Source organism: Nothobranchius furzeri, chromosome 15, assembly GCF_043380555.1.
Source record: "Nothobranchius furzeri strain GRZ-AD chromosome 15, NfurGRZ-RIMD1, whole genome shotgun sequence".
Classification (NCBI taxonomy): Eukaryota; Metazoa; Chordata; class Actinopteri; order Cyprinodontiformes; family Nothobranchiidae; genus Nothobranchius; species Nothobranchius furzeri.
In genome coordinates this window covers 24,208,515-24,234,003 of record NC_091755.1, presented here as the reverse complement: position 1 = coordinate 24,234,003, position 25,489 = coordinate 24,208,515, and the positions used below count along the sequence as shown (strand labels likewise).

General features: G+C 43.0%; 1 protein-coding gene and 1 non-coding gene across 3 annotated transcripts; both read left to right on the top strand.

Moving 5' to 3' along the window:
* Positions 1-239: 239 nt before the first annotated feature.
* uba1 (ubiquitin-like modifier activating enzyme 1) lies at positions 240-25,489 on the top strand. Of its 2 annotated transcripts, none has more exons than XM_015967991.3 (25): positions 240-539; positions 5,472-5,588; positions 5,659-5,717; positions 5,821-5,989; positions 16,343-16,477; positions 16,567-16,673; positions 16,761-16,851; positions 16,929-17,159; positions 17,246-17,392; positions 17,583-17,759; positions 17,887-17,994; positions 18,106-18,186; positions 19,579-19,731; positions 20,483-20,648; positions 20,793-20,989; positions 21,065-21,129; positions 21,329-21,524; positions 21,769-21,843; positions 21,933-22,122; positions 22,209-22,294; positions 23,539-23,631; positions 23,718-23,909; positions 24,189-24,290; positions 24,372-24,472; positions 24,565-25,489. In XM_015967991.3, the coding sequence occupies exons 2-25, from the start codon at positions 5,472-5,474 to the stop codon at positions 24,698-24,700; spliced, it is 3,174 nt and encodes a 1,057-aa protein (XP_015823477.1). In that variant the 5' UTR covers positions 240-539; the 3' UTR covers positions 24,701-25,489. The 2 variants fall into 2 exon arrangements, with proteins under 2 accessions (XP_015823477.1, XP_070400706.1); XM_070544605.1 differs by lacking the exon at positions 240-539 and adding an exon at positions 578-4,168.
* LOC129164847 (small nucleolar RNA U6-53/MBII-28) lies at positions 23,957-24,077 on the top strand. Its single transcript, XR_008564333.1, has one exon. It is a non-coding gene; the product is annotated as a small nucleolar RNA U6-53/MBII-28 (small nucleolar RNA).

Below are 25,489 nucleotides of genomic sequence, written 5' to 3'. Positions count from 1 at the left end.
TATTTATTTAGCAGCTAACCACTGGCAACATCTGAATTTCTTATCTACATTCATTTTCACCAATCTTACTACATGTCCCATGAAGCTTTGCGTCTGTCTGGTTTCGATTAGTCCATTCCTGTGAATAGGCGATTATGCCGAAACAGTTTTGAATCAAACACTTTACGCCTGAATAAATATATTAGCTGTGTAAATGAAATATTTGTGCTCTTGTTTGTATGGAACATTGAACACAATTCGACGGATGAGCTAATATACTTTCTTTGGGCGAACCCTCTGGATACGAGTATTGGATCTGCCTGTAACGTGCACATGTTGCTGCTTTGCTTTGCTTTCAACTGAAATAGAATGAGGTGAAGCGGTCTCGGAGCAGCCGGGCAGAGAGACGTCCAGTGGAAAAAAGCTCACTCAGAGCCCGCCAGCCTGATATACTTTTCAGTTTGCCGTCAGCGGCTGTGTTGATTTGTCATATTGTTTGTTTGGTTTCTCGCTTAGACAGATTTTAACATTACAAATCAGGCCGAGTAATATCGGATGTGGTAAGTTCTGCACACTTGTGTAAGCTCTCGCCTCGATCATGTTAGCCACAGCTAGTTAGCTAATGTTAGCTGGGTTGCTAACATAGCGGCACAAGAAGGGGAAAAGTCGTTGGGTGCTTGGATAGCCTGAGAGCTAACTGTACACAAGCTAACAACTACGCAGTCTTTTGATCTGTGTTATTGATAGATGTTAACGTCAATTACCATTTGCGAATTGAATCTTTTCATCAACCAGCGCAGTTGTCCGTTGCTATCAAGTAACTGTCACGTTACTGTTAACGTAAAATTAGCAGTTACACGTTTCATGTGCACGAGACACACAATATTATGTGACACATTGTAGCCGCACAGCTATAGTTTCTGCCAACACTGGATGCATTCTATTTTGAGAGACATACTCTGGCTAACTTGTCCTCAGAACACGTTATTTCATGGGGTTTTTTGAGATTACGTTGCGATGGCACGAATCTCGGTGGTAATCATCATTAGTGGTCAATTCAGCGTGTCAGGTTAGGCAGCCGTTAATCCTGACCTAATTGTGCTGGGTGCATCAGAATGGTGGGATTTTGTTTTACCCCATGATTTTGTAACCGGAACATGGAAATTGGGGATCCCCGCGACACGTGTACCCGAGATTATGCGGCCCAGTCTTTTTCTGGGCCTTTGTCATTTGCTGGGCACCCCCTCCCCCAATACTCATCTGCAAGGAATGCTCACCCATACCCTCAGCCAAAGTGCCCTGACGCTCAGCATCACTTCAGCTTTCAACCAGCGCACCTAATGTTGTGTCCGTTTCATTCATGGCTGCAGCACTGTCAGAGTTGGTAATAATTATTCAACTCTTCAGTAAGATATATGGTCTATTCTTGCTCACAAATGTCCACGCGGACGTGTTTTCATAGAAGTTGTATTTTTAAATGATTTATTTACATTTTCATAATATTTTGGCATACAAAGTGTTAGCTCTGTGCAGGCCTGCTTCTTAAGTACGATGACATTACAATGTAGTGTCACAGAAACAAAGATGAGATTTTGCTGGATTTTGATCCAGTCTTTTGCGCTGCCTTGGATATGTTTTATTGTACTTTTGTCTTCAACTGCGTTAGATATTCTATAGTGTTTCGTTTCTAGAATTATGAACTAGTTTTTACAATTGTTAGAGCTTCTGTAGTTCATTGTACAGTGTTATACAAGGCACGCATGCATCCTCTAGTAGCAGGGGCGGGCGAATGTAGAAAGAGCCAATCAAATAAGTGTAACAGAGCATTTTGTGGCAAGTCAATGTGTCATATAATAGTTAAACTTTTAACATTCATTTACCCTAGCTATGGAAAAGTTGACGTTAGTTTCACTTGATCCACAATCAGCATTTCAGATGTGTATGTTTAGACAAATAATATCTCGTTTATGTGTACTGAGCTGTCTCTACCTGGGTGTTCTTTACATTTAGAATGAATCAAGTAGGATTGTATTGTCTTTAGAAAAACAATAGTAGCCTACTGAAAAGCTCTTGTGTTAGCATTTAAACTAATGTACATATGTGCAGCTTATCAGTTAAGACTTAATTAAAGGACTTCGTGGAATACTGGAATATAGAGAGAGCTCTTACTGAGGTGTACTCTAGGGCTGTCGCAGTTGAGGAATTCCCCCTGCGGTGATTCAGGGTTGCTTAATATTGCGGTGTGCGATATTATTGCAGCCCTTTTTTATTGCAGTACTTTTTTTTATTGCAGTACTATCTAAACATAATGTTTACACATTTAAAAAAGGTTAAAAATTGCCGTGCCTTCTTTAATAACACTTTACCGAATGCAGATCAAAGGGCAGTAACAACACAGATCGCAGTAACGTTTGTTTCTCCGACAGTCGGAGTCCGACTGAACTTAAAAACAACAAAATTCAGGAGAAGGTTAAACTTTTAAATGCAAATTTGGCTGCAGCATCTAACAAATAAGAAACAAGTCCCCATTTTGTTTAGTTGTTTAAAATCAAGCATAAAAAATTACATGTACCGGGCGCGGGCACACTATCATTTCACTTTCACACACACGAATGATGGTGATTTATAGCTCGGTCACGTCCTTGTTACCCACAAGGAAAACCAGCATGTTAACCATATACGGTTTGAGAGAGGATCTGAGAGGGGTGGCAACATTTCCAGCAACACTGAAAACCCTCTCGGATGGTGCGCTCGTTGCACTAACACACACGTACTTGCGTGCGACTCTGGCGAGCAAAGGGAATCTCTCCCGGTTGTTGCTCCACCATGTCAGGGGGGTTTCTTTAGGGTGAATGCATTCCTCCTGCAGGTAGCGAGTGAGCTCCAGCTCGGCTCAAACTCTCTTCGGGACGGTTGCAGAAGCAGTGCTTCCGGGACTTCAGGAGGTCTCCGAGCGTTTATTTATTTATTTATTGCCGCTGGAGGCAGCTCTGTCTCGGCCAAGGACTCTGGCTGCGCAGCAGCTGACGTACTGAAAACCAAAGTGCTCCCAAAGGAGTGAAGTAACGTTTCGTTTTGATACCAGTGCAGCCATCCTTCTCAACATGCATCATTGAGTTGAACCAAGTTCAGTAATCGCGGTGGCCCATGATGCAGCGCGGTGGGCTTCTTCATATTGCAATATTTCATTTTTGCGGTTACCGCGACAGCCCTAGTGTACTCAAAGATTTAAAAAAATCTGTTGTTGGTAGTTGTGACTTTTGTCTGGAGAAAGCCAGATGTCTAATATAATGTTGACAATCTTCACAAGATTTTACATCTGCAATGACAATATGCTGCATTTCTTTAATAAATAATTGAAATAATGACTAACAAAACTGCATTTACAATTTTCTACAGTATTTTAGATGTATTAAGTTATTGGGAGAGTTATTGTTCTTAGAAATGTTTGATTTGTTTGTGCTGTGCTATTAAAGCCACACATTAAAGTTAACTCATTAAAAAGTCGTTAGGAATTACACTGTTTACATCTGATTGTGAATTTACTCTAGTGATATTTCAATTTTGCACTTAAAAGATGTTAATTGTAAAAACAAGATCTTTTCTGAAGCTGAACCCCCCAAAATACATGTAAAATTGAAACATGCAAAGGCAATGTAATTTCTAAAATCAAACATTTAAGAAAAGTACAATCTCTTAAAAATGTGCTGAAATATAGCAGTTGAGATCTTATCTTCAAATACATTTTAATAGTAGCGTCATTATTTTAGATATCATCGTTTTGGTTCTATCTAGTCAATCACTGTGACCAGGAGGATCTAAATTATTATTAAAAACAAATTACCCTTGTGGTTTGATTATATGGTACCACGGCCTGCCGAAGTTACCAGTCCTTCCTTGTTGAATATTTTTGGCATGACGTCACAGTTCCCCCGCCCTTTTCTCCCTAGCTGCCATTTTGGTTTTGTTCCCGTCTACAGTCTCAACGGCAGCAACGCAATAGCACGGGAGAGGCTTTCGGCTTAACGGCATAGTGACTCGACACTATAGTGCAGCCCATCCTAATCCCACCTCGGCTTTCTTTTCTTGCTACCGTTCGTCGAGTTTACAGTTACCGGGTGTTAGCGACGTTACCACACTGCGGGAGAGGAGCGGGTTCGCTTAGGGAAGGGACCGGGAAGGAATATTGGTAAGAATACTGAAATCAATGAAGCACGGGTGTTGTTGGTGGTCGTGAATTTATACGGAGTCTGATGTTTACACGATAAGGTGAAATGGTATGTTCGTGTTCGTGGGTCACGTCCGTGTTAGAACTGTGGAAGTTAGCTGTCAAATGAAGCAGTTGCTCCGGTTTGCGAGCAGGTTGTGTAGCCGCAGCTGCTAGCTTGTAAAGTTGTGTTCCGCACTGTAGGCCCAGGCCGAGCCGCTAATGGATGGGCTGGCAGCCTGCGGTTTTCTTCCCTTTAAGTTATTAATGTCGTCTGTCCTCCCACAAAACCACTTTCCTGATTAGAGGCTCCAAACCTAACGAGCTTTATTTAGGTGTTGTGGACCCACAGCCGCTGTTTTATTTCTTAAAACATTCAAAGCTTCAAAATCAATCGCTAGCTGATATGTCTTTTAATGAGGTTTTGAATCTATAGGTGGCTTTGCTGTATCACGCCGAATGCTTTCATTCTTGTGTTCCAGTGGTTTATTTCTAGCTTGTTGGAACGACTGGGGGTTTTGACTTGTGTTGTTTATCGTTATAAAGTTGGTGGACTATCAAGGCTTCAGGGACAAAGACAAGTCAACTGCATTTAATGCGGAAATTGTGACTGTCAGCATTCAGTGTAAGGGTCACTGTGATCCACAGACCGCGGTCCTTTTCCCTTTACTTCCACTGCGGTTAGTTTTTCCAGAATAATGTCTTAATCACACACTATATATATATATATATATATATATATATATATATATATATATATATATTATGCACACACAAAAGCCTGTCCTTTGGACTGATTATAGTTGCAACACACTGTGGTACTTGTCTCCACACCACTGAATTGGTGTGTTAAAGGCTTTCTTTACCGCAGTGAACTTTTAATGATTCAGCTGTTTTTATTGAAACGTTGCTGGTGGTCTGTATACAATCATGCAACAAACAGTAAGAGTGACTTAAACAAACCAGCTCTGTTCCTGCGTGTGAAAAGAACATATAATACTGCTTTACTCAGGCACGGCTCGTTTTTCTAGCAGATTGGCGTTTGGCCTGCAGCCAGCCCAGCTGCTCTCTGGGCTAAATTGCTTCTCTCCTCAGCTCAGACACGCGTCACAATAGAACCTTTTAATGATTTTCTGTCATTTTGTGAAAACGGCGTTAAAATGCAAGGACTTAAGATTTTGACTTTTGTAGTTTGGTTTGATTTGTTATGACTGCCAATAATTGTTTACTGTAAGAATCAAGCCTTGAATTGGATGGTTTTTTTAAGTCGTGTTTGCGAATTCAGATGTCCAGCTCCCCGCTGTCCAAGAAGCGTCGCTTGTCAGGAACAGAGACGAAGACGGGATCCCACTGCTCCTCCTCTAACTCTGTCAGAACTGATCTGTCACACACACCTGCAAACGTAAGTGCAGATACACACCGGTTCTATTGCTTATAAAGCACCATCAAATCTAACTGCTGTCTCTTTACAGGGTATGGCTAAGAATGGCAATGATGCTGAGATCGATGAGGGCCTGTACTCCAGACAGCTGTGAGATGTCAAGCTGAACAAATCTACATCTGTTTTTTTTTTATTATTATTATTACTCTGTGTGACAGGACGCTCACACTGTCACATCTTTCTTCTTCTTTAGCTACGTGTTGGGCCATGATGCAATGAAGCGCATGCAGAACTCCAGTGTCCTTGTTTCTGGCATGAGAGGTCTTGGAGTTGAAATAGCCAAGAATGTCATTCTGGGTGGAGTCAAAAGTGTTACTGTGCACGACCAGGGAGACGCAGAATGGAGAGATCTCTCTTCACAGGTGTGTGGAGAAAATTCTCCTTTTTATTCTTGATGTTAAACTTGAATCAGTTTGAAGTGATGGCCAGGCTCCTAACTTCTGCAGGGCTGTCTATTATGAGTCATGCATCTGTTGTATTATGGCCTTCCAAATACAAAACTGCAACCCCCACTAGGGCTGGGCGATATAGCAAAAATAGAATATCACGATTTTTCCAATATTTTATCACGATTTCGATTTTATCACGATTTTTTATCCATGAATAGCATAACTTCAATTGCGTATTAAAGAAGAGAAACATTGAATAAATAAACATTTATTCATATTAGGGATAATCAGCACAGTGCTAACACACTTATATTTTAAACTCACACCAGAGATGATAAAAGCCCTGAGAGAGACAATTACAAAAATCAGTTTTTCTCGTTTTTCAAGTAACTTAACATAAATTAAAATCGTAAACATATTTAAAATGCAAACATGTCAATTGCAAACGTATTGTGCAAACATTAACTTGTTCAAAATACTATGTAGCTCCCAGTTGCTCATGTAGTGGATAGTTAAGCTCAAATACGGCTCTGATGTGCGGCTGGACCAGAGATCGCTTGTGGTAGCAAATAACTGCGCATTCTGAATATTTTCTGCAACAAGTCTCTAAATAAAGTAAAATTTTCCAGTGCAGATTGGAGACAACCCATAGAAGCACTGATTTTATCTCATTTCAGAGAAAAATAGCACAGGTTAGATGCACCTAATAAATAAAATTACTAACAAACTCAGGATTCTTTCTTTGCTTCACTGTTCTGGTGCTGAAAATATCACTAATGCGGATGAAAGGAGATACACAGATAAATGCACCTCTTATTATTTGGAAACTACATTTACTGCAGCTGGCAGAAGCAGAGATTGTTTCTATTGATACACGGAGTTTACAGAATCATTTTAAATGTTAATAGGGGAAGACTGCAGGAGGGAGCGGTAAAATACAGGGGGTCCCAGCAAAAACAAACTACGAGTCTGATGAAACCCGCTGGTTTTCCATCAGGCAGTCACGGGGCAGCTCCAGCGACCGAGCTCAGTCCGGTACCGACACCGGCTCGGCAGAGGGTGAACGAGCCGAGGCGGCGGCGTGCTCTGCTTAAGAAGCGGTGTTATTTTCCTGCTTCAGAAGAAGCGTCCAACGTGTTTTTACGCTTTCTCCGAGACATGTCACGTCGCTAAGTTGTTAGCGCCGCGCGCTAAGGAAACCCTGCGTTCCTCTTCGGAACAAAAACCTCGTTGTCGCTCAGCCGCGGCGAAGCCATGTTTGTTCACAAGTGAAAACAAGCGGGGCACTAATATATTACTATGACTCACTCTGATTGGTTAAGGGTCAAACAAAGGCGTGTCATTCGCCTGGGGTAAGTTCCCTTTTCATTCAGAGGCAGAAATTCAACAGCAGAGCTGTGAATCGTCATAAAACGGTCTCTCAAAAATGACAGACCGTCAGATGTGTAGATCGTAAAACGGTCTAAAATCGTCATATCGCCCAGCCCTAACCCCCACTCTGTCCCAGATTTATTAGTGGATGACCTCTTCCTGGGTGATAATCAGAGGACATGCAAAGCCTCTGATAGGACACTATTGCAGCCGGGGGGACTGAATCAGTTTAAACCTAGAAATCTGGCGCCCGTTAGAGACCAGCCTGTAGAAAGTCTGACTGGTGATATTCATCAGGAGGCCTGAGTGGAGATTGATCTTTAGCTCAGGGGTGTCAAACTCACTCGGGGCCGAAATGAAACTCTGGGACGGAGTCGAGGGCCAAACTTAATATTTTTTGAAAAAGTGACGGCAAATTTGCACATTTTCTTTATCAACATATATGCAGTTTTGAACCTTTAAATTTGGAAACAAACTTATTTCTGCATTAACACTGAATGTGGAATAACCAAATTACACACGAGCAAGTCAGTTTGAAATAAAAGGCATCAGTGGTATTCACTACTTGTGGTATAATCAGCATTTTTAAAATCTATTCAGGATTTATGTTTTCTTGTTTATTCATTTTTCTTATTTTTATTCTCCTTTTTTTCTCCTGTAATAAGTGTTATCGCTGCTGTGACATCTAGCTTTCCCCACTGAGGAACAATAAAGGGATTTTCTATTCTATTCATCTATCTGCAGCCTTTCCACTTCCTTTTTTTTACTGTAGGTTAAATCTTTTCTCACGGGCCAACAACAAAATAAAAAATAATTTTATCTTAAATGAAAATGCAACATCTCACCTGTTAACTTTCATGTTTTGGAGCAGAAAAAGAGCATAAAACCAACATATTTAACGCTCAGTTCGCTCCACTGGTTTACTGTGATGCTCACCTGTTCCAGCCAGATACCTGCATCATGGGGTTGATCTGAGCTGAGGAGGAGACTCCTGTTGTTTTGTTCATCTTCATCATAATAATGACAACAGGTGCTCACATAGGTTTGTGCTGATGAACATGTCTGAGCAGCTTGACCACGTTGTGTGTCGGGGAGGAAACACAACAGCAGCCACAGAGCCGTGCTGGTTTGAGCGTGTCGCTGTTCGCTGGAGTTATATCAGCTCTATCTGGACGTTAGTTGGAAAACTTTCTCTTTCAGTCGTGAACACATTACTGAGCGGCTAGAATCTCTGTTTCTGGGCTTCAACGTCAGAAAGTAGCTGAGTAAACTCGGCGCTGAGTGAGAGGAGTGTAGTTTGTCCGAGACAGCGGAGCTGCACACACCCGGCAGCAGGCGCTGGAAAAAACACAAAGGAGGGGGCGCGTCGGCTCTGCGCTGACGCCGCAAAGCATCATGGGAGTTGAAGTCTGTGCGGTAAAATCGGCCAGCGGGCCAGTTTTAATATATTTTTGATATTTATCTCGCGGGCCACATAAAAATGCTCCGAGGGCCGCATCTGGCCCGCGGGCCTTGAGTCTGACATATGTGCTTTAGCTTCTGGCATTGACAGGGTACTTTGTGTGTTTAAAATCAACTACCGTATTTTCACGACCATAGGGCGCACCGTGTTATAGGGTGCAGCTTCAGTTACGGGTGTCTTTTTGGTATTTAACGCGGGCTCGGGACTTGGAACATATCAGTGCAAACCAGACATTGTGAAAATTATAAACAGCCAAAAGCATGCTTCACTTTACTGGTCTAGTCCTGGTTCAGACCTGGTTTAGAGCGCACGTGCACTTCCTCATTGCGTGCGCTGACGGCTCCTGCTCTTCTAATGGGCTCGACACACGGGAGGCAACTTCGCCTCTCCTCCATTCATTTTCAATGAGACATGAGCGATAATCGCGGGTCTCCCTCCTACTAAAGCCGGGCGTACACCGGGAGTGCTGCAGGAGGACACAGGGATTTATGGGGTTTGGATGAGGAAAACGAAATAAAGAAAGTAAATCTGTGTTTTGTGATCAGTTTAATTTGACATGAACACGACAAACACGCTTTCTTGACAATCTTTGTGAGTAAAAAAAAAACGTGTAGAAATAAAAACGAACAGCGTGTGTTATTAGGGAAATAGCGGGCGAGCAGTCTTGAAGCATGATTGCGCATGCGCCGTGAGCGGTTCTGGTACTTTTGGGGTCACAGCTACTCGCAGCGCCGCTTCAAGCGCTGATGCACTGTGTTGAAGTTCAGAATGTGTTTACCGGTAGTTGTTGGACCACATAAACTTTCCACATGAACAAAATCATATGTGTGGTTTTAATAGGCCTAAGAAAAAAAGTGTGATTTAAATTGTGTTTTATTAGCCCTCTGGGGTCCATGGACGCGTATCTGCGTCTTTTGAACAGGTCTGATTTGGGAAGCTGTAGCAGCAAGACTCCGCCTCCCTGAGTTTCGGTTTCAATTCAGCTTTAAAAAGGAGATTATAAACTACACCCCAGTTTTTAAATGTTTTAATAGGCAACGTAAAAGCGGAGTTATACTAAACTAAAAAACAACCTATTTTTAGACAATCTGATAACTTTTCAAAACAGCAGTTTAGTAATCCGTGAGAGGGAATGTGCTTGTGAACATAAAAAAAAACACAAAAACATGAGATCCTTTTGCTGTTGGTGGAAGTCTCACATATTCAGTTAATAAAAAGCATCATTATGTAGCTGAGAGAGAGAAGAAGGCTGCACGAGTAACGAGATGTGCGCAAAAAGGAGCTGCAGACAGATAGCTGGGAGGGGGAGGTAAATGGGGCAGCAGCATCTCCTGACTTGGTTGAAGACAGATTTATAGAACCAGAAGAGTCCATGGCTGCGTTAGAGGACAAAAGAGCTGGCGTGTGACAGGAAAATGTTGGATCAGAGGAGGATGGGATGTCTGATTGGCTGGGGACAGGCGAGGAGGATGCTGGGTTTGTTCCTGAACTGAACCTATTGAAGAACTTGTTCAGCTCATTGGCTGTGTCCAGGCTGCCATCTGTGCAATCCTTCCTCTGCTTGAAGCCTGTGATCTTCTTCATCCCTGACCAGACATGTCTGATATTGTTCCTCTGTAGTTTGTTCTCCAGCTTCTTCCTGTATGCCTCCTTGCTGTCTCTGATCTTTTCAGTTGCTTCTGTGTACTCCTAAATAATTCCCTGTCTCCCTCCTTGAAGGCTCTTTTTTTTCTCTCATTTAGCAGATTCTTCAGTTCACTGGTGATCCAGGGTTTATTAGCAAAGCATCTCACTGTTCTGGTGGGTATGATGTTGTCCACACAGAAGTTTATATAGTCAGTGACACATCCAGTCATGGCAGTGATGTCCTCTTCATATCCTTGGCAGCGAGTCGGCCAATCTGTGGTCTCAAAACAACCCTGCAGGGCTTCTTCAGCGTCCTGTGACCATTTTCTCACAGTTTGTCTTGTCGCAGGTTGCCTCTAAACAAGTGGTTTGTATTCTGAGCAGAGAAAAACAAGATTGTGATCTGATCTTATCCCAAGGCTCTTTGTCCTGTCTTGTGTGCACGGCGCGTCTGCATTTTTTTCTGGAAACTGGAAATTATTAAAAATGGATCTGGTCAGCTGGTCACTCAACGCGATTTCAACGATGAGAAGGGGCTCCCAGATGCCCCCCTGGGACAGAGCCAGCTAGCTATATCATGGACTCCTGGAAACAGTAGAACCTGATATGCCTCTCAACTGTCTGTAGAGTATTCTGAAGATGTCTGGATATTCATGGTTTTGGTGTCAGGATTACTGCTGTTTGGTCTGAGCAGTTACCTGGCTTACCGGAAAATTAACAAGCTTTTGAGTAATATTGGCTCAATCCCGGATCTCAGGGATGGAATGCATCGCGCTGTGAACACACAAACTCATAATTGTCGAGGTGAGTAGTAAGCTTGGAACTTTGGCTGAGATTCAGGCTCTGACACAGAAGGTGGATTCCATCAAGGACAGTTGTGGACGGATCTGCACGGATTGGGATAGATTAATTATGCCATTATTGGATCTAGAGGGGTTGATGACCAACAGAACTCTTAAGGCAGAGAGGAAATTATCTCTGTCTGTCCCCAAAACAATCCTTATCTGAATCTGGTGCCCTTGAGCCTACCCCCCCCCCCCCCCCCCCCCCCCCCCCCCAACAAATGTGGAATGCTGCCATTGCTAGGCAACTCTTAATACCTTTCCCAGCCTGGGCGGGACTGTGACCGGTGAAGGCCGTGGAACCGTATCTAGGAGTCCATGTGCCCTCTAACCCATTATCTCCCTCCCCTGTCCAAATGGAGGTGATAAGCGCTGCTCCATGTGGCTGCACGCACTGAAGTGTGGAGAGTCCCAACCCTACCTAGTGGACACTTATGTTGTGTAATGTCTGAAGTGTGTGCATTAGGGCTGTCGCGGTTGAGGAATTCCCCCTGCGGTGAGTCAGGGCAGCTCAATATTGCGGTATGCGATATTATTGCACCCCGTTTTTATTTATGTACTTAGCAAATTTGTTTGTTGATTACTAAACTCATGGCAATATTTCCTTTGAAACATTGTGCTTACATATTTAAAAAATGTTAGAAAAAATACATGGCCATTTTTAACACTTTATTGAATGCAGATCGAAGGGCAGTTACGGCATTTTCTGACTGAACTTAAAAACAACATTCAGGAGGTTTAATTTTGAAATGCAAATTTGGCTGCAACATATAACAGAAATAAAAAAAGTGCCCGTTGTGTTTTGTAGTTTAAAGTATACAAAATGAGATGTCCTAGGCACTGTCATTTCACTTTCACACACAAGAATAACTTATAACTCGGTCATGTCCTTGTTACGCGCAAGGAAAACCAGCATGTTAACTTTATGCGGTTTGAGAGAGGATCTGAGAGGGGTGACAACATTTCCAGCGACACTAAAAACCCTCTCGGATGGTGTGCTTGTTGCGCAAATACACATGTACTTACGTGCGACCTTGGAGAGCAATGGAAATCTCCCATGTTTGTTGCGCCACCATGTCAGAGGGTTTTCATTATGGTCAATGGGTTCCTCCTGCAGGTAGCGAGTGAGCTCCAGCTCGGCTCTAACTCTCTTCGGGGCGGTTACAGAAGACGTCCTTGTCCGTGACTTCAGCAGGTCTCCAAGCGTTTTTTTCTTTGCCGCTGGTGGCAGCACTGCCTGCTCCAAGGTCTCTGGCTGGGCTGCAGCTGACGCACTGACACCGCTCCCTCCATCTTCCATGTGTACTATCTCCTCGATCAGCGCGGACTTTACCTCTCAGCATGCGCTGTCGCGATATTTAATCAAGTGCGGTAATGGCGGTGGCACGTCCTGCAGCGCGGTGGGTTTCTTAATATCGCGATATTTTCTTCTTGCGGTTACCGCAACAGCCCTAGTGTGCATATCTGTCTGAGGTGTTTTTTTTTTTGTTTTTTTTTGTATAGCAAAGCTACCCTCTCAGGTGAGGGTAACACTGAAGTGCCTTTTTTTTTCCCTCCCCCTGATTTTATCCTCATAAACCCTCTTGATCTATTACGGTAGCGCGACTCGGGTTGCGAATGACCACAGTCGCCAATTCTTGTCATGTATGTATGTCTGATCTCCAAATTGTGTGTACTGAAACTCTTTATTTCTCTCTATTCTTATTTCCCTCTGGGATTAATAAAGTATTATTGAATTGAATTGTCCCAGAGGAGGTCTTGTTTTTGACATGTATGCATTCTTTACATTTGCATCACACAAGTCCAATGTCTTGTTTTCTCTGGTGGAGCAGCTGACAAACTGTTGAAATGTTGGAAGTGTAGCAGAGAGCGAGGCATGATTAAAATCACCAGATATAGCCACAAATGCATTGGGGTGCTGGGTTTGTAGCTTAGCGACAACTGAACTGATGGCATCACATGCACTTTCAGCAATGGCTGAAGGTGGAATATAAACGGTTGCCAAGACAACACTGGTGAACTCTCTTGGCAAATAATATAGGTGACAACTCACTGCCAAGAGATCTACATCTGGGCTACAGAGACATTTCACTGAAACATGACCTGGATGGCACCATCTGTTGTTGACTAGCACTGCCACTCCCCCTCCTTTTCTTTTCCCGCTCCTCTTCAGTTCTCTGTGAGTGCGTTTACATGCAGCCAGTAACCCTTTTAAAACCCGAATATTCACAATAACCCGGTTCCGCAGGTCCATGTAAACACCGTCAAAAACCCGGATATGCTCATAACCGGGTTTTTAAAAACCTGGTTACTACACCTGGGGTAACCCTTTTCTAACCCGAATGTTTGGTCGTGTAAACGCATATCGGGATATCTCCATCAAAGCGTGTGTTCTGCGCATGCTCTGTTCGCAAGGAATCTTGGTCTTTTGAGTAGCGAGACATCTTGTATGCGCCAGAACACCGGAAGTAAACGACAAGTTGGGAGCAACATGGCGAGTCGCGGCACAGCACCACACTTTTGGAGTGACGAGGAAACTAAAGCGCAAACAAACGCGGTCGCTATCTCTTACGAACTGGGAAACATGTTGTTTTCACGGATACCGGAACAAGAAGAACCGGAAATGACGCATATTGGGTCTGGACGTAGTCCATACGTCCTGACGCTACCCCATCGTCCGCATTTAAATCAGGTTATGCAAGTTGGGGGTAACTCTTTCTATTTATGCTTGTAAACTGGTTATTCTGATCAACTTAGAAACCCGAATACCGACCTTAACCCGATAATAACCCGGATATTGGCTGCATGTAAACGTAGTCTGTCACGTCTCAGTGAAACACATAACACTGCACTGCCGAAACTCTGGCTGAGTCCTTGAAAGAGCTTGGAGTTCATCCATCTTGTTGGCCAGTGATCTCACATTGCCCATTGTGATCGATAGAAGAGATGGTTTGAATTTCATCTTTGTCTCCGTTTTGCTCCCGCTCTGCGCCCACGCTTCTTGCGTTTTAGCTCATTTGGGATTTGTGGCTTCAGTTGAGGTATTATTTCCCCCTTCCAATGTTAATCAGCTGCTCCCAATTGTAAACCAGCTTGTTGCCATGGTTACACATCATAACAAATGCTCAAAAAGTGGAAAAAAAAGGCAGTAAAAATCCTCTAAGCTTCACAGCACCAGAAACAGAAAAGTAAAATGTCCAAAAAATACGGTTTTTCTTGAGAAACTAGAAGAAAAAATGTCCAAAAAAAGGCTAAACTTGCTTATAGTCAACAGAGCTACTCCAACATGCAGCCACCCAGAGCAGAGCAGCTTTAAGCATTTTTTTCTCCCAACTTTTAACTCATTAACTGCCAGCTGTTTCCTGATCAGAAAAGCCCTTCGCTGCCAGCAATTTTCAGCGTTTTCTCTGGGGTGTTTTTTTGGGAAGAGTCACAGAACGTTCTGCTTTATGATGATGTCAACACCAAAACAAAGCAGAGGCTCACTTTTTACATCGGGAAGAATCCGCGCGTTTCGAGCGTTATCCGTTCTTTCATAATCCGTTGTCGAATTGTGATCGGCAGAAGCTTTTCCGATCCGCCTCACTTTTTTTTACAGCAGTAGCCCAAAACGATCTACCACATGGATCTTCTGCTTCCTGATCACGTGACGTGTGACATACGCGGATGAAGTTCAGCTAGAGTGTTTGTTCTCACGGTGCGGGGGCTCGTTCCGGTGCCCACATGGTAAAAAAAAAAAAAGAAAAAAAAAAAGGGAGTTAAGATTTGGTCACTTAATTTCTGTTGTTAATTGATTGGTCACTTCCTGTTCAACACGCACATTTTCATAGATGGAATAAAGTGGTAAAAGTAGATGGCTCTTGATGACTGATGTTGTTGCATTAAAATGCTTTAAGATGCTAATCAGTTAACAGTTAATGGCTAAGATGTTCTAATGTTTGAAATTATGATTATGTATCACAATAAAACACATATTTAGAGATTAACTGTGAAGCTTTCTACTATCGTGACACAAATTATCTTCAATACTAACTAGCACGCACTAAACTAGAAAATAACTTTCTTTTTTTTTTGTGGAGTGCATGTTTACTGTGGTTTAGTTGTTTAAGTTGCTTTATTGTTAGACCAACATGTCTGAGCAGGTTTGGGTGAAAAGGCTGCAGATGGGAGGAGTGCTGGAGAGGTTCTGGCAATAACTTAAGCCGGGCGTACACTGTGTGACTTTTTCACTTTTTTGAGCCGATTTTCCACTCGTGCGAGAATCCACGAGATCAGGGCGAGTTTTGCGTCGAGCGTCATGTAGTGTACAGGGGGTTACGAAAGGCGATTAACACCACGTGACCAGCTGCCGATCAGCAATCGTGAGCTCGCACGGACTTCTGGCGTGTTTAATATTTTGCTCGTGCCTCGTGAGGGTATCGCACTGTTGAAGCGGCGCTGCGAGCAGCTGCGACCCAAAATGTATCAGAACCGCTCACGGCACATGCGCAATCCTGCATCAACACCGCTCCCCGCTATTTCCCTAATAACACACGCTGTTCGTTTTAATTTCTACACGTTTTTTTTACTCACAAAGATTGTCAAGAAAGCGTGTTAGTCGTGTTCATGTCAAATTAAACTGATCACAAAACACAGATTTACTTTCTTTATTTCGTTTTCCTCATCCAAACCCCATAAATCGCTGTGCGTCCTCCTGCAGCACTCCCGAAGGACAACAGGCAAAACAAGACAAAAAAGTAACGTGTTGAGTAAAAACGGCTATTTTTAGGTCCGATGTGTTGCTACCAGACGTACAGTGTGAGCAGTCAGGTCGCATCCGAGAACTGGGTCGTGCAGTGTGAGCGCATGACTCGTGAGATCTGCCCTGCGAGGAAGTCTTACAGTTTGAGCTGAAGCGGAGTGCTTCGAGTGAAAAAGTCGCACAATGTACGCCCGTCTTAAGACTTCTCTTTTCATCTCGTTCACATAAATGGGGCTGTTGGTGTTTTTGTCCCTCCTGACATCTTGTATTTTGTCTGTGGTTAGTTTTACATTCGGGAGGAGGATCTGGGGCAGAACAGAGCAGAAGTGAGTCAGCCCCATTTGGCTGAACTCAACAACTACGTTTCTGTGACTGCGTACACCGGAGAGCTCACTGAAGACTACCTTACCAAGTTCCAGGTAAACCTGCAATATAATATAAAGACTTTATTTTCCTGGTGAGAAAAGAGCATTTTTTTTTAATGTTGGTGTCTATGGTTTTCCCCAAGGTGGTGGTGCTGACTAACTCAACTCTAGATGAACAACAGCGTTTGGGGGAGTTTTGTCACACTAAAGAAATCAAGCTGGTTGTTGCAGACACACGCGGCCTATTTGGGTAAAGCTCACTCTTGTTTTTATGTTTTCTGTTGACTTCAGTACAAAGCCAGTTGTTAGACTATTTTCTGTTTCTTTCGTCTTGTAGTCAACTGTTCTGTGACTTTGGGGAGGAGATGGTAGTATATGATACCAACGGAGAGCAGCCGCTTAGTGCCATGATCTCCATGATCACAAAGGTTAGCTTGTTCCTTTCATGTTTGTCACATAAAAGACGATTGACTTTAACAGGAAGGTTGCTGATCTGTGTCTTTAGGACAGCGCCGGTGTTGTAACATGTCTGGATGAGGCTCGTCACGGGTTTGAGAGTGGAGACCACGTCACCTTCACAGAGGTGCAGGGTATGACAGAGCTCAACGGGTGTCAGCCAGTGGAAATCAAAGTCCTGGGTCCATACACCTTCAGCATCTGTGACACGACAGGCTTTTCCGACTACATCAGAGGAGGGATCGTCACCCAAGTTAAGATGGCAAAGAAGATCAGTTTTGTAAGTGGTTAGAGGGCATTCGAGGTGCCACTGTCATTTCTAATGTTGCAACTAATCAGCACATAACCATCACTTTTCCTCTGCAGAAATCCATCTGCACCTCCATGGCCGAGCCAGAGTTCATGCTGACAGATTTTGCTAAATTTGACCATCCAGGACAACTTCATGCAGGCTTCCAGGCGATCCATGCATTCCAGAAGAAACACAGCCGCCTTCCGGCACCTTGGAGCCAGGTATCTGTCCGACTGCATAGTTGGAGGTTTAGTATCTAACGTATATTTTTGATTGACTGGCTCCACAGGAGCTATCCTGGAAGCCTTTGTAATGGCTAGCCCTGGTGATAACTCAGCAGAATGCATGGGCAGTGCCAGTGTGTATTTGATTTAGTGAGATTGGTAAATTGCTGAGCTTTGTGTTTTCCAGGCTGATGGTGAAGAGTTACTGACTTTGGCCAAGGAGGTGAACTCTGCTCAGACGGGCTCTGCCAAAGTGGAGCAGCTGAACGAAGCGCTCATCAAGAAGATGGCTTATGTCGCCGCCGGGGATCTTTCTCCTATCAATGCCTTCATCGGGGGCGTGGCTGCACAAGAAGTGATGAAGGTTGGAGGAAAATGCATAAACTAAGAGCTGCAGAATAAAAATCCAAAACCTTTTAACCAGACTTGAATGTTCAAAGTGATCAGTACAAATAAGTTTGTTAAATATTTTACATTCTGTGTCCTGTCAGGCCTCTACGGGGAAATTTATGCCTGTGATGCAGTGGCTGTACTTTGATGCTCTGGAGTGTCTGTCTGAAGGGGACGACGTCATGCTCACAGAGGAAGAGTGCTCGCCTGTCAGTGTTCAGAGAATATTAAAGTGTTTTTCACTGAAGACAAAACCACACGACTGCTGAGGAAAACCTCGGTGTTAACCTTTTTTTATTTTTACGTCTCTGCTTTTCTAGAGGAACTGTCGTTATGACGGGCAGATCGCCGTGTTTGGCACAAAGCTTCAGGATATGCTAGCCAACCAGCGCTACTTCCTGGTGAGTCACAATAGGGACTTTTAAACAGGAAGTGCCTTTAAAAATGTCTGAAAACGGTGGCACTACAGTAACTTTAAAAGTACACAGACTAATAATAATTTTGTATTTTTTGGCCTTACATGGGTTAAAGCAGGAATTGAGTTCTCCGTCGTGGCGACGGAAATCTGTCAGTTGGAATAATCAGAAAAAAGTTCAGTCAAAATCTCTTATTGCGCTCGCTTGGGTTTAGTAGTCTCTCGCTCTCTCCTGTTTCTAATTGAAACGCGCACCGGTATTGTTGAAACGTGTTTCTGCACCGCCCAAGCTGCAAAAACGCGTGCGCTCATTGCTCGCTCCCACGGTGCGCACAAACAAACTGCGCCCGCACCAGGCGCTGGGATTCTAACAGAGCCAATAAAGCTCTGATATCACAATGAGAGTTAACGTAATGAGCGGAACCAGGACCCAAATTCCCGGTGGGCCGATCTGAGGTCGGTGTTTTTAGTTGTCTCTTTGTTTTTTTCGGGCCTGTGTTCAGTCATGACGCTCTGCTGATCACCTGCTGATGAGAGGATTTCTCCTGTCAGTGGAACAGGTGAGCTGCTGAACAAGCGTTAGTTCCTAGAAACACTGTCTATGCCCAGACTAGTGACCTGTTATTTGTAATTTTATAATTAATATTAAGGGAATGCACTAAACCCACAAATGATGGAAGATGAGATTAAATATTATTAATCATATTACCATCAAATGTAAATAAGTATAACAGATAACTAATCTTGATGAAAAAATTATATTAATTTTTATTTTAATATTGATTATATTTAATTTCTACGGTGTGGATGTCTGTGAACATTACAGAATATTCAGATTGGTGTAAAGAACATGTTATTAATAACGGGTCATGATCTAAAGCTGGTCTGAGGTATAAAACTCTGCCCTGGGCCTAAAGCCCTGCAGATATATTTAGTTTCTATGAACACCAACAACAAATAAATAACAGCAGCTGGATTCTACTTTGTTCCTTAAATTGTGTCACGTAGTTTTTCAAGTTCTGCAGCTCACACGTTCATCATTGAGCCCTACCAGCTGATTGGTTCTTTTGGTATCTAGTGCAGTTCTGGTACTGAGCAGCATGGATGCATTAGTGGATTTCACTGTAGTCTGTGTTCATAATGGATTAAAGGACAGGAAAACATTAACTCAAATATGTCATTATAATGAACATGTATAGATACTTCATCATACATAGCTGCCAGCCTGTAACTACTTTCCCCCCAAAAATGCACCAGACTGATGCGTTTAAATATAAAATGTCCAATGTTTTTCCGGGGGGGCATGCTGCAGGTATGTATGTAGAGAAATGGCCCTTGTAGCTTGACTCACTGCATCCTCTGTCTGAAATCCTTCCAGGTGGGAGCCGGTGCCATCGGCTGTGAGCTGCTGAAAAACTTTGCCATGATTGGACTGGCGAGTGGGAACGGCGAGGTCATTGTGACCGACATGGACACCATAGAGAAATCTAATCTCAACAGACAGTTCCTCTTCAGACCCTCAGATGTTACTGTTAGTATCACCGACTGCTCAGTAGCTCAGATGTAAAGCACAAACAGGTGTCAGTCGTTTATGCACTACGTCTGGATGTTTATTTATTAATCATCACCAAACGGGCGCTAGCAATTGTTTAAATTAAAATATCAGAGACATCCAGACTGCTGCCGTTTTTTTATGTTGGACTACTCACTGTTACTACTACTACTACCACCACATACACACACACACACACACACAGTAGTCACATTAAATCAACAGGGTCTTTCCACTAAAGAATATGCTTTAAAACGGGCTGAACAGCACATCCTGAAATGTCTGGAGTTGTAGACGCGCTCGGTCAAGGAAATCCAACTGCGTCCAGCAGTGCAGGACATGGACCTGTTTGTCTGTAGGAGTCTGTCTTCATAAATGCATCAATTCTGTTAGGGACAGAAACGAAACTGGTTGCTGAAAAATGGCATCAGGTGTTCTGCACTGATGTGTCAACATTTTAAATATCTGGCTCAGTAAACGTCTGTTTGTCTGAAGGATCATCGAGTTGTTTCTGCAGCCAACAGTAACTCCTGGTGTTCTGTTTGATGCTTTAGTTCAGTTAATAGTTAAACTGCTGATGAATACTCCTCAATCATGCATCACTAGCAGGAAGGTGTGTTGTTACTTTTACCTCTTTAGAATTTACTAAATGTTGCATTATTAAAATAACATTCTGAAGTTCATAGATGACTTGGCTGCGTTCACATCTAGTTTTTATATATTTCAACAGAAAATGAAGAGTGACACAGCTGCTGCAGCGGTGAAGAAGATGAACCCCTCCATCAACATCACAGGCCATCAGAACCGAGTGGGCCCCGACACGGAGAAGGTCTACGATGATGACTTCTTTGAGAGCCTCGATGGCGTCGCCAATGCACTAGACAATGTTGATGCACGTAAGATGAACTTTAAATTGCTTAAAACATGCGCACGCTGATGAAGGAATGCAGTTTGGCTTTTTTTCTGTTACAAACCATCTTTTTATAGCTGCTTGTTTGTGTTTACACCTCCGTTGCTTTGCTTGTATTCCTTACACTAAGGCATGTACATGGATCGGAGGTGTGTGTACTACCGTAAACCCCTGTTGGAGTCAGGCACTTTGGGTACCAAAGGCAATGTCCAGGTCGTCATCCCCTTCCTCACAGAGTCCTACAGCTCCAGCCAAGACCCCCCTGAGAAGTCCATCCCCATCTGTACTTTGAAAAACTTCCCAAATGCCATCGAGCACACACTGCAGGTCAGCAGGAGCTCAATGATGCAAACTCCAACATGAGTGGACTTGGTGGCTGATCTTTGTTTCTTCTCTGTTCAGTGGGCCCGGGATGAGTTCGAGGGACTTTTCAAACAGTCTCCAGAAAATGCTATGCAGTACCTCACGTAAGTTACTTCCTCTGTGGAGTGTCTGTCATACTTTTTGGGTTATAGCTACTGTGTGATGTTGAGTGTCTTTGGAGTTTGTGGTCAGAGCAGCATATCTAAAAGTATTAGCTAAAAGGTCTGCTAGTAAGATTTGACTTTGGTTAAACAGTCATGAGAAAATGCAAAATGACCGCTGTTATGCTTGTAAACCTTGCAGAGATCCTAAGTTTATGGAGCGCACTCTAAAACTCCCTGGAGCTCAACCTGTGGAGGTGCTGGAGGCCGTGTACAAGACCCTGGTCACAGACTGTCCCCACAGCTGGGCTGACTGCGTCGCCTGGGCTCGCAACCACTGGCAGTGCCAATACAGCAACAACATTCGTCAGTTACTGCACAATTTCCCCCCACAGCAGGTAAATACTGGTGTCATGTCTGGATTAGCTTCAGACTTTTTTCTGTAGCCGGAGAAAAGTTGAGTTAGAAGTTTGAGTCCAGATTGTCCCCATCCTCTGATGGACCTTGTGCCACTCTTCACCTACAGTTAATATGTTATAAACCATTGTTAATACATCAGCTGCCTTTTTAGCTCAATTCTTCACCAGTATTTATTGTATACATTTTAGAATGTTGTGTCTTAACAGCCATAATCTCTTCCAGCTCACGAGCTCAGGTGCCCCCTTCTGGTCTGGCCCAAAGAGATGTCCTCACCCCTTAGAATTCAGCACTAGCAACGTAAGTGTGTTTTCTAGTGATCTTCAGGAATGAACATAACTCTGCAGCATATCTGTATCACATCAAGAATTCATGGTGTTGGGTCTTAGGAGCTTCACATGGATTACGTCGTGGCGGGAGCTAACCTGTTTGCTCAGACGTACGGCCTGCCAGGCAGCACCGACCGTGCCGGAGTGGTCAAGATCTTGCAGGATGTTAAGGTGCCGATTTTTTCTCCTCGCTCGGGCGTAAAAATCCACGTGTCTGATCAGGAGCTGCAAAACAGTAATTCCTCTGTTGGTAAGACCAATGTGGAAAAGTTTAAAGTCACTGACTCTACACCATTCATCTGGGAGTGACGTAACCATCAATCTCTCGATGTACAGATGACTCCAAACTGGAAGAACTGAAGTCCCAGTTGCCTTTGCCTGAGGCTTTCCAGTTCAAACTCAATGCCATTGACTTTGAAAAGGTACGTTGTGTTTCTCTGCTTTGGGCTTAGAGTGGGATTGTTTATTGTGTGGTTTAATGCTTGGTTTACAAGTGAGAATAAGTCTAAAATAAAGTTTCCTTCTAAATGAGTTTATTGTTAAAGGTGCTCTGTACTCAGACGTGTGCTGTAGCGGTTATGCAAATGTTGTTTTAGACTGTTATTGGCACGTTACAAATATTTGCATCCCTTTGCTGTCACAGTTATGTAAACAAATCCTGCCTTTACTGATGTCTTGAGTTCTGTTTTTAACCAGATTAATTAGATTAAAATATTAGGACTTAATCTGTAGGATTATGATTCTTTCAAAATGGAAATTAAAACAATTGACAGTAATTATTGGCTCCCTGAGTGAACAGAGCCAATGTCTCATCAGAATAAGTGCCATTACCTTCAGCTCCGGTGTGTGTATGATAGGGATATGAATCTTAGAGCAACTCAAGATTTGATTCGATTTAGATTCTCTGGGTGTCTGTTCGATTCAGAATCGATTCTCGATTTAAACCAATTCACAATCAATGCTAACAAAGAGTGTCAGTTCTAGGATTAAATACTTTGTGGTACAAGTTAGTTAAAGCTATGGACATTTTTATTTTACTTTAAACTGGTCATGCTCAAAAAATGCAAATTTACAAGGTAAACTAAAGTGATTCTAAAACCGTAAACGGAAGCAATCTTTTGACTAAAAGGCAACATTTATTTTTGCTTACCTTGTAAAATATAACACATCTTTAGTTACCTGACAGTAGCTTTGAAAGTAATACGGTCAAATACTTTTCAAGTATGTGTGGAAACATTTGAATCCTCAACCTGTTTTAAAAAAGTGCCTTAGATTTCTTACAAAGGAAAATGTGTTCTCTCATTTATCAATAACTTCAAATAAATACATGAGTAATCCTGAGCCCTCACTTATCAACTTAGAAAATAAATATGAAAATATCTCAAATTAATTAGTATGGAAAAATTACATTCAAGTGCCCACTTATCAGCAGATTCAAAAAGAAATCATCTCAATTTATGGGACCACAAAAGTAAACAGAGTACTAACTCTCCTAACAAAGATTTAAAAAAAAAAACAGACAAAAGTGCATCTCAAACCTGTAACATGCCAAACATTTGAGTTCTTGGGGTCGATTCTGAATCTTTATAAATAAGAATCCCAATTCAGACTTGAATCGATTTTTTTTCAGCACCTCTAGTTTATGAACATGGGTTTGTTTTAACAGGACGACGATACAAATTTCCACATGGACTTCATTGTAGCAGCCTCTAACCTGAGGGCAGAGAACTACGACATTCCACCTGCTGACAGACACAAGGTGAGGAGCGGCTGATGCAGTTTAAACTCCACTCTCCCTATAAACTATCTTCTTATCCTTAATCTAATCTCTTCTGCTGCTTCCAGAGCAAACTGATTGCTGGCAAAATCATTCCTGCTATTGCCACCACCACATCCGCGGTGGTCGGCCTGGTGTGCTTGGAGCTCATCAAGATTGTCCAAGGTCACAAAAAGCTGGAGTCATACAAAAACGGGTTCATGAACCTGGCTCTGCCTTTCTTCGGCTTCTCTGAGCCCATCGCTGCTCCCAAACATAAGGTGAGTGCACCTGCTGTGCTTTCTTTTAAAGTGTTGGGAAGTTAGGACTCCGGTGATGATCCAGCCATGCTAATACTGATGCACCAGGCAGGTGCACGACGTCTGTCTGGGTGTACATGAGTGCAACTCACCTTCTCACGCTGATGGTATCAGTGTGTGCTGAGGAGAAACTGATTAACTTAACAAGCCTGCTCTTCATTCATTGCAGAAATTATGAACGTCTAAATGTTTGTGTTGAAATTTCAAGCAGCTCCTGATGACCTGTGTCTTTTTTAACAGTACTACGAGATCGACTGGACGCTCTGGGATCGCTTTGAGGTCACAGGGCTGCAGCCTAACGGGGAAGAAATGACACTCCGACAGTTTTTGGACTACTTTAAAGTATGTTTTAGTTTTTCATGTTGCCTCTTTTTTATTTTGATTTCTGAAAAAGTTTAATGATTGTCCTTTCATATTTTCCAGAACGAGCATAAGTTGGAGATCACCATGCTTTCTCAGGGAGTGTCCATGCTCTACTCATTTTTCATGCCTGCTGCCAAACTTAAAGAGAGACTGGACCTACCGTGAGTTCCCCTGCACTTCTCCTGCTCATGGTGCATAAGTTTCCTCGTGATATTTAAACTCAGGTCTCTGTCGTGTTTTATGTATTTTGCAGGATGACTGAGATTGTGACAAAGGTGTCCAAAAAGAAGCTGGGCAAACACGTGAAGGCCCTGGTGTTTGAGCTTTGCTGTAACGACTTGTCAGATGAAGACGTGGAAGTGCCCTATGTCAGATACACCATCCGCTGAGCCAGCCACAGCTGGGGGGAGATGCAGGAGAAGAGGGGGTTCTAAGTGGGTGGTTGGGCTCTACTGGATCAATCGGTTTAATTTCTGGGCCTGTGGTTTATTTGTAAACCTGTGCCTGACTGTACATAGCCCCAGCAAGTCGACTAAAGAATACCTGTATGCGTGTTCGGGATCCAGTTGCTGTTTGGTTATGAGAACCGGGGTGTTGGAGGAAAGGAGCACGTATACTGAAGATTAATTTCAGTAGTAAAACCTCTAGCCGTAAAAGAGCCTTAGTGGTGTCTCAGTATTCCAGAGCCCAGCTGGAATCCCCGTGAAACAAAACATCCTCACAGTTAAACCAGTAGATATTGGGTTTTTCCTCTAATCCACCTCCTCGTTCTTTCCTCCTAGCCACGTCTCATTAACCTGATTCCCCATGAATGTTGAATTTGTATTCATTCAACTTGTTTGTTATTTCAAAGATTCACCTCCTAAATAAAGCCAAGCTAGCCCAAAAGCTGTGTCTGACTAGAGCTTCTCACGGGAGCCCTTCCTCCTACACCCTCACCACTTTCTTCTGTGGCTTCAGACGGGTTCTTGCACATGACATCAGTTTTTCTTTATTTTATGATTTGTTGTATTCTATTTTATTTGGGGGGTATGAGTGAACAGTTGTGGCACACCCGCTAGATCATAAATCGTCTTTCTAAGTTTCATATCCACCAACAGTGTAAGAGCAAGCCATTGACATGTACCTTGAAATGGGAGCACTTAGTGTGATAGTGAATAAACATGTAAAAGATGAAA

Coding starts and splice junctions, on each gene's coding strand:
- uba1 (XM_015967991.3), top strand. CDS start 5,472: ATGTCCAGCTCCCCGCTGTCCAAGAAGCGTCGCTTGTCAGGAACAGAG. Junction 16,852..16,928: donor TGATCTCCATGATCACAAAG/GTTAGCTTGTTC, acceptor CTGTGTCTTTAG/GACAGCGCCGGTGTTGTAAC. Junction 23,910..24,188: donor TCGCTGCTCCCAAACATAAG/GTGAGTGCACCT, acceptor CTTTTTTAACAG/TACTACGAGATCGACTGGAC.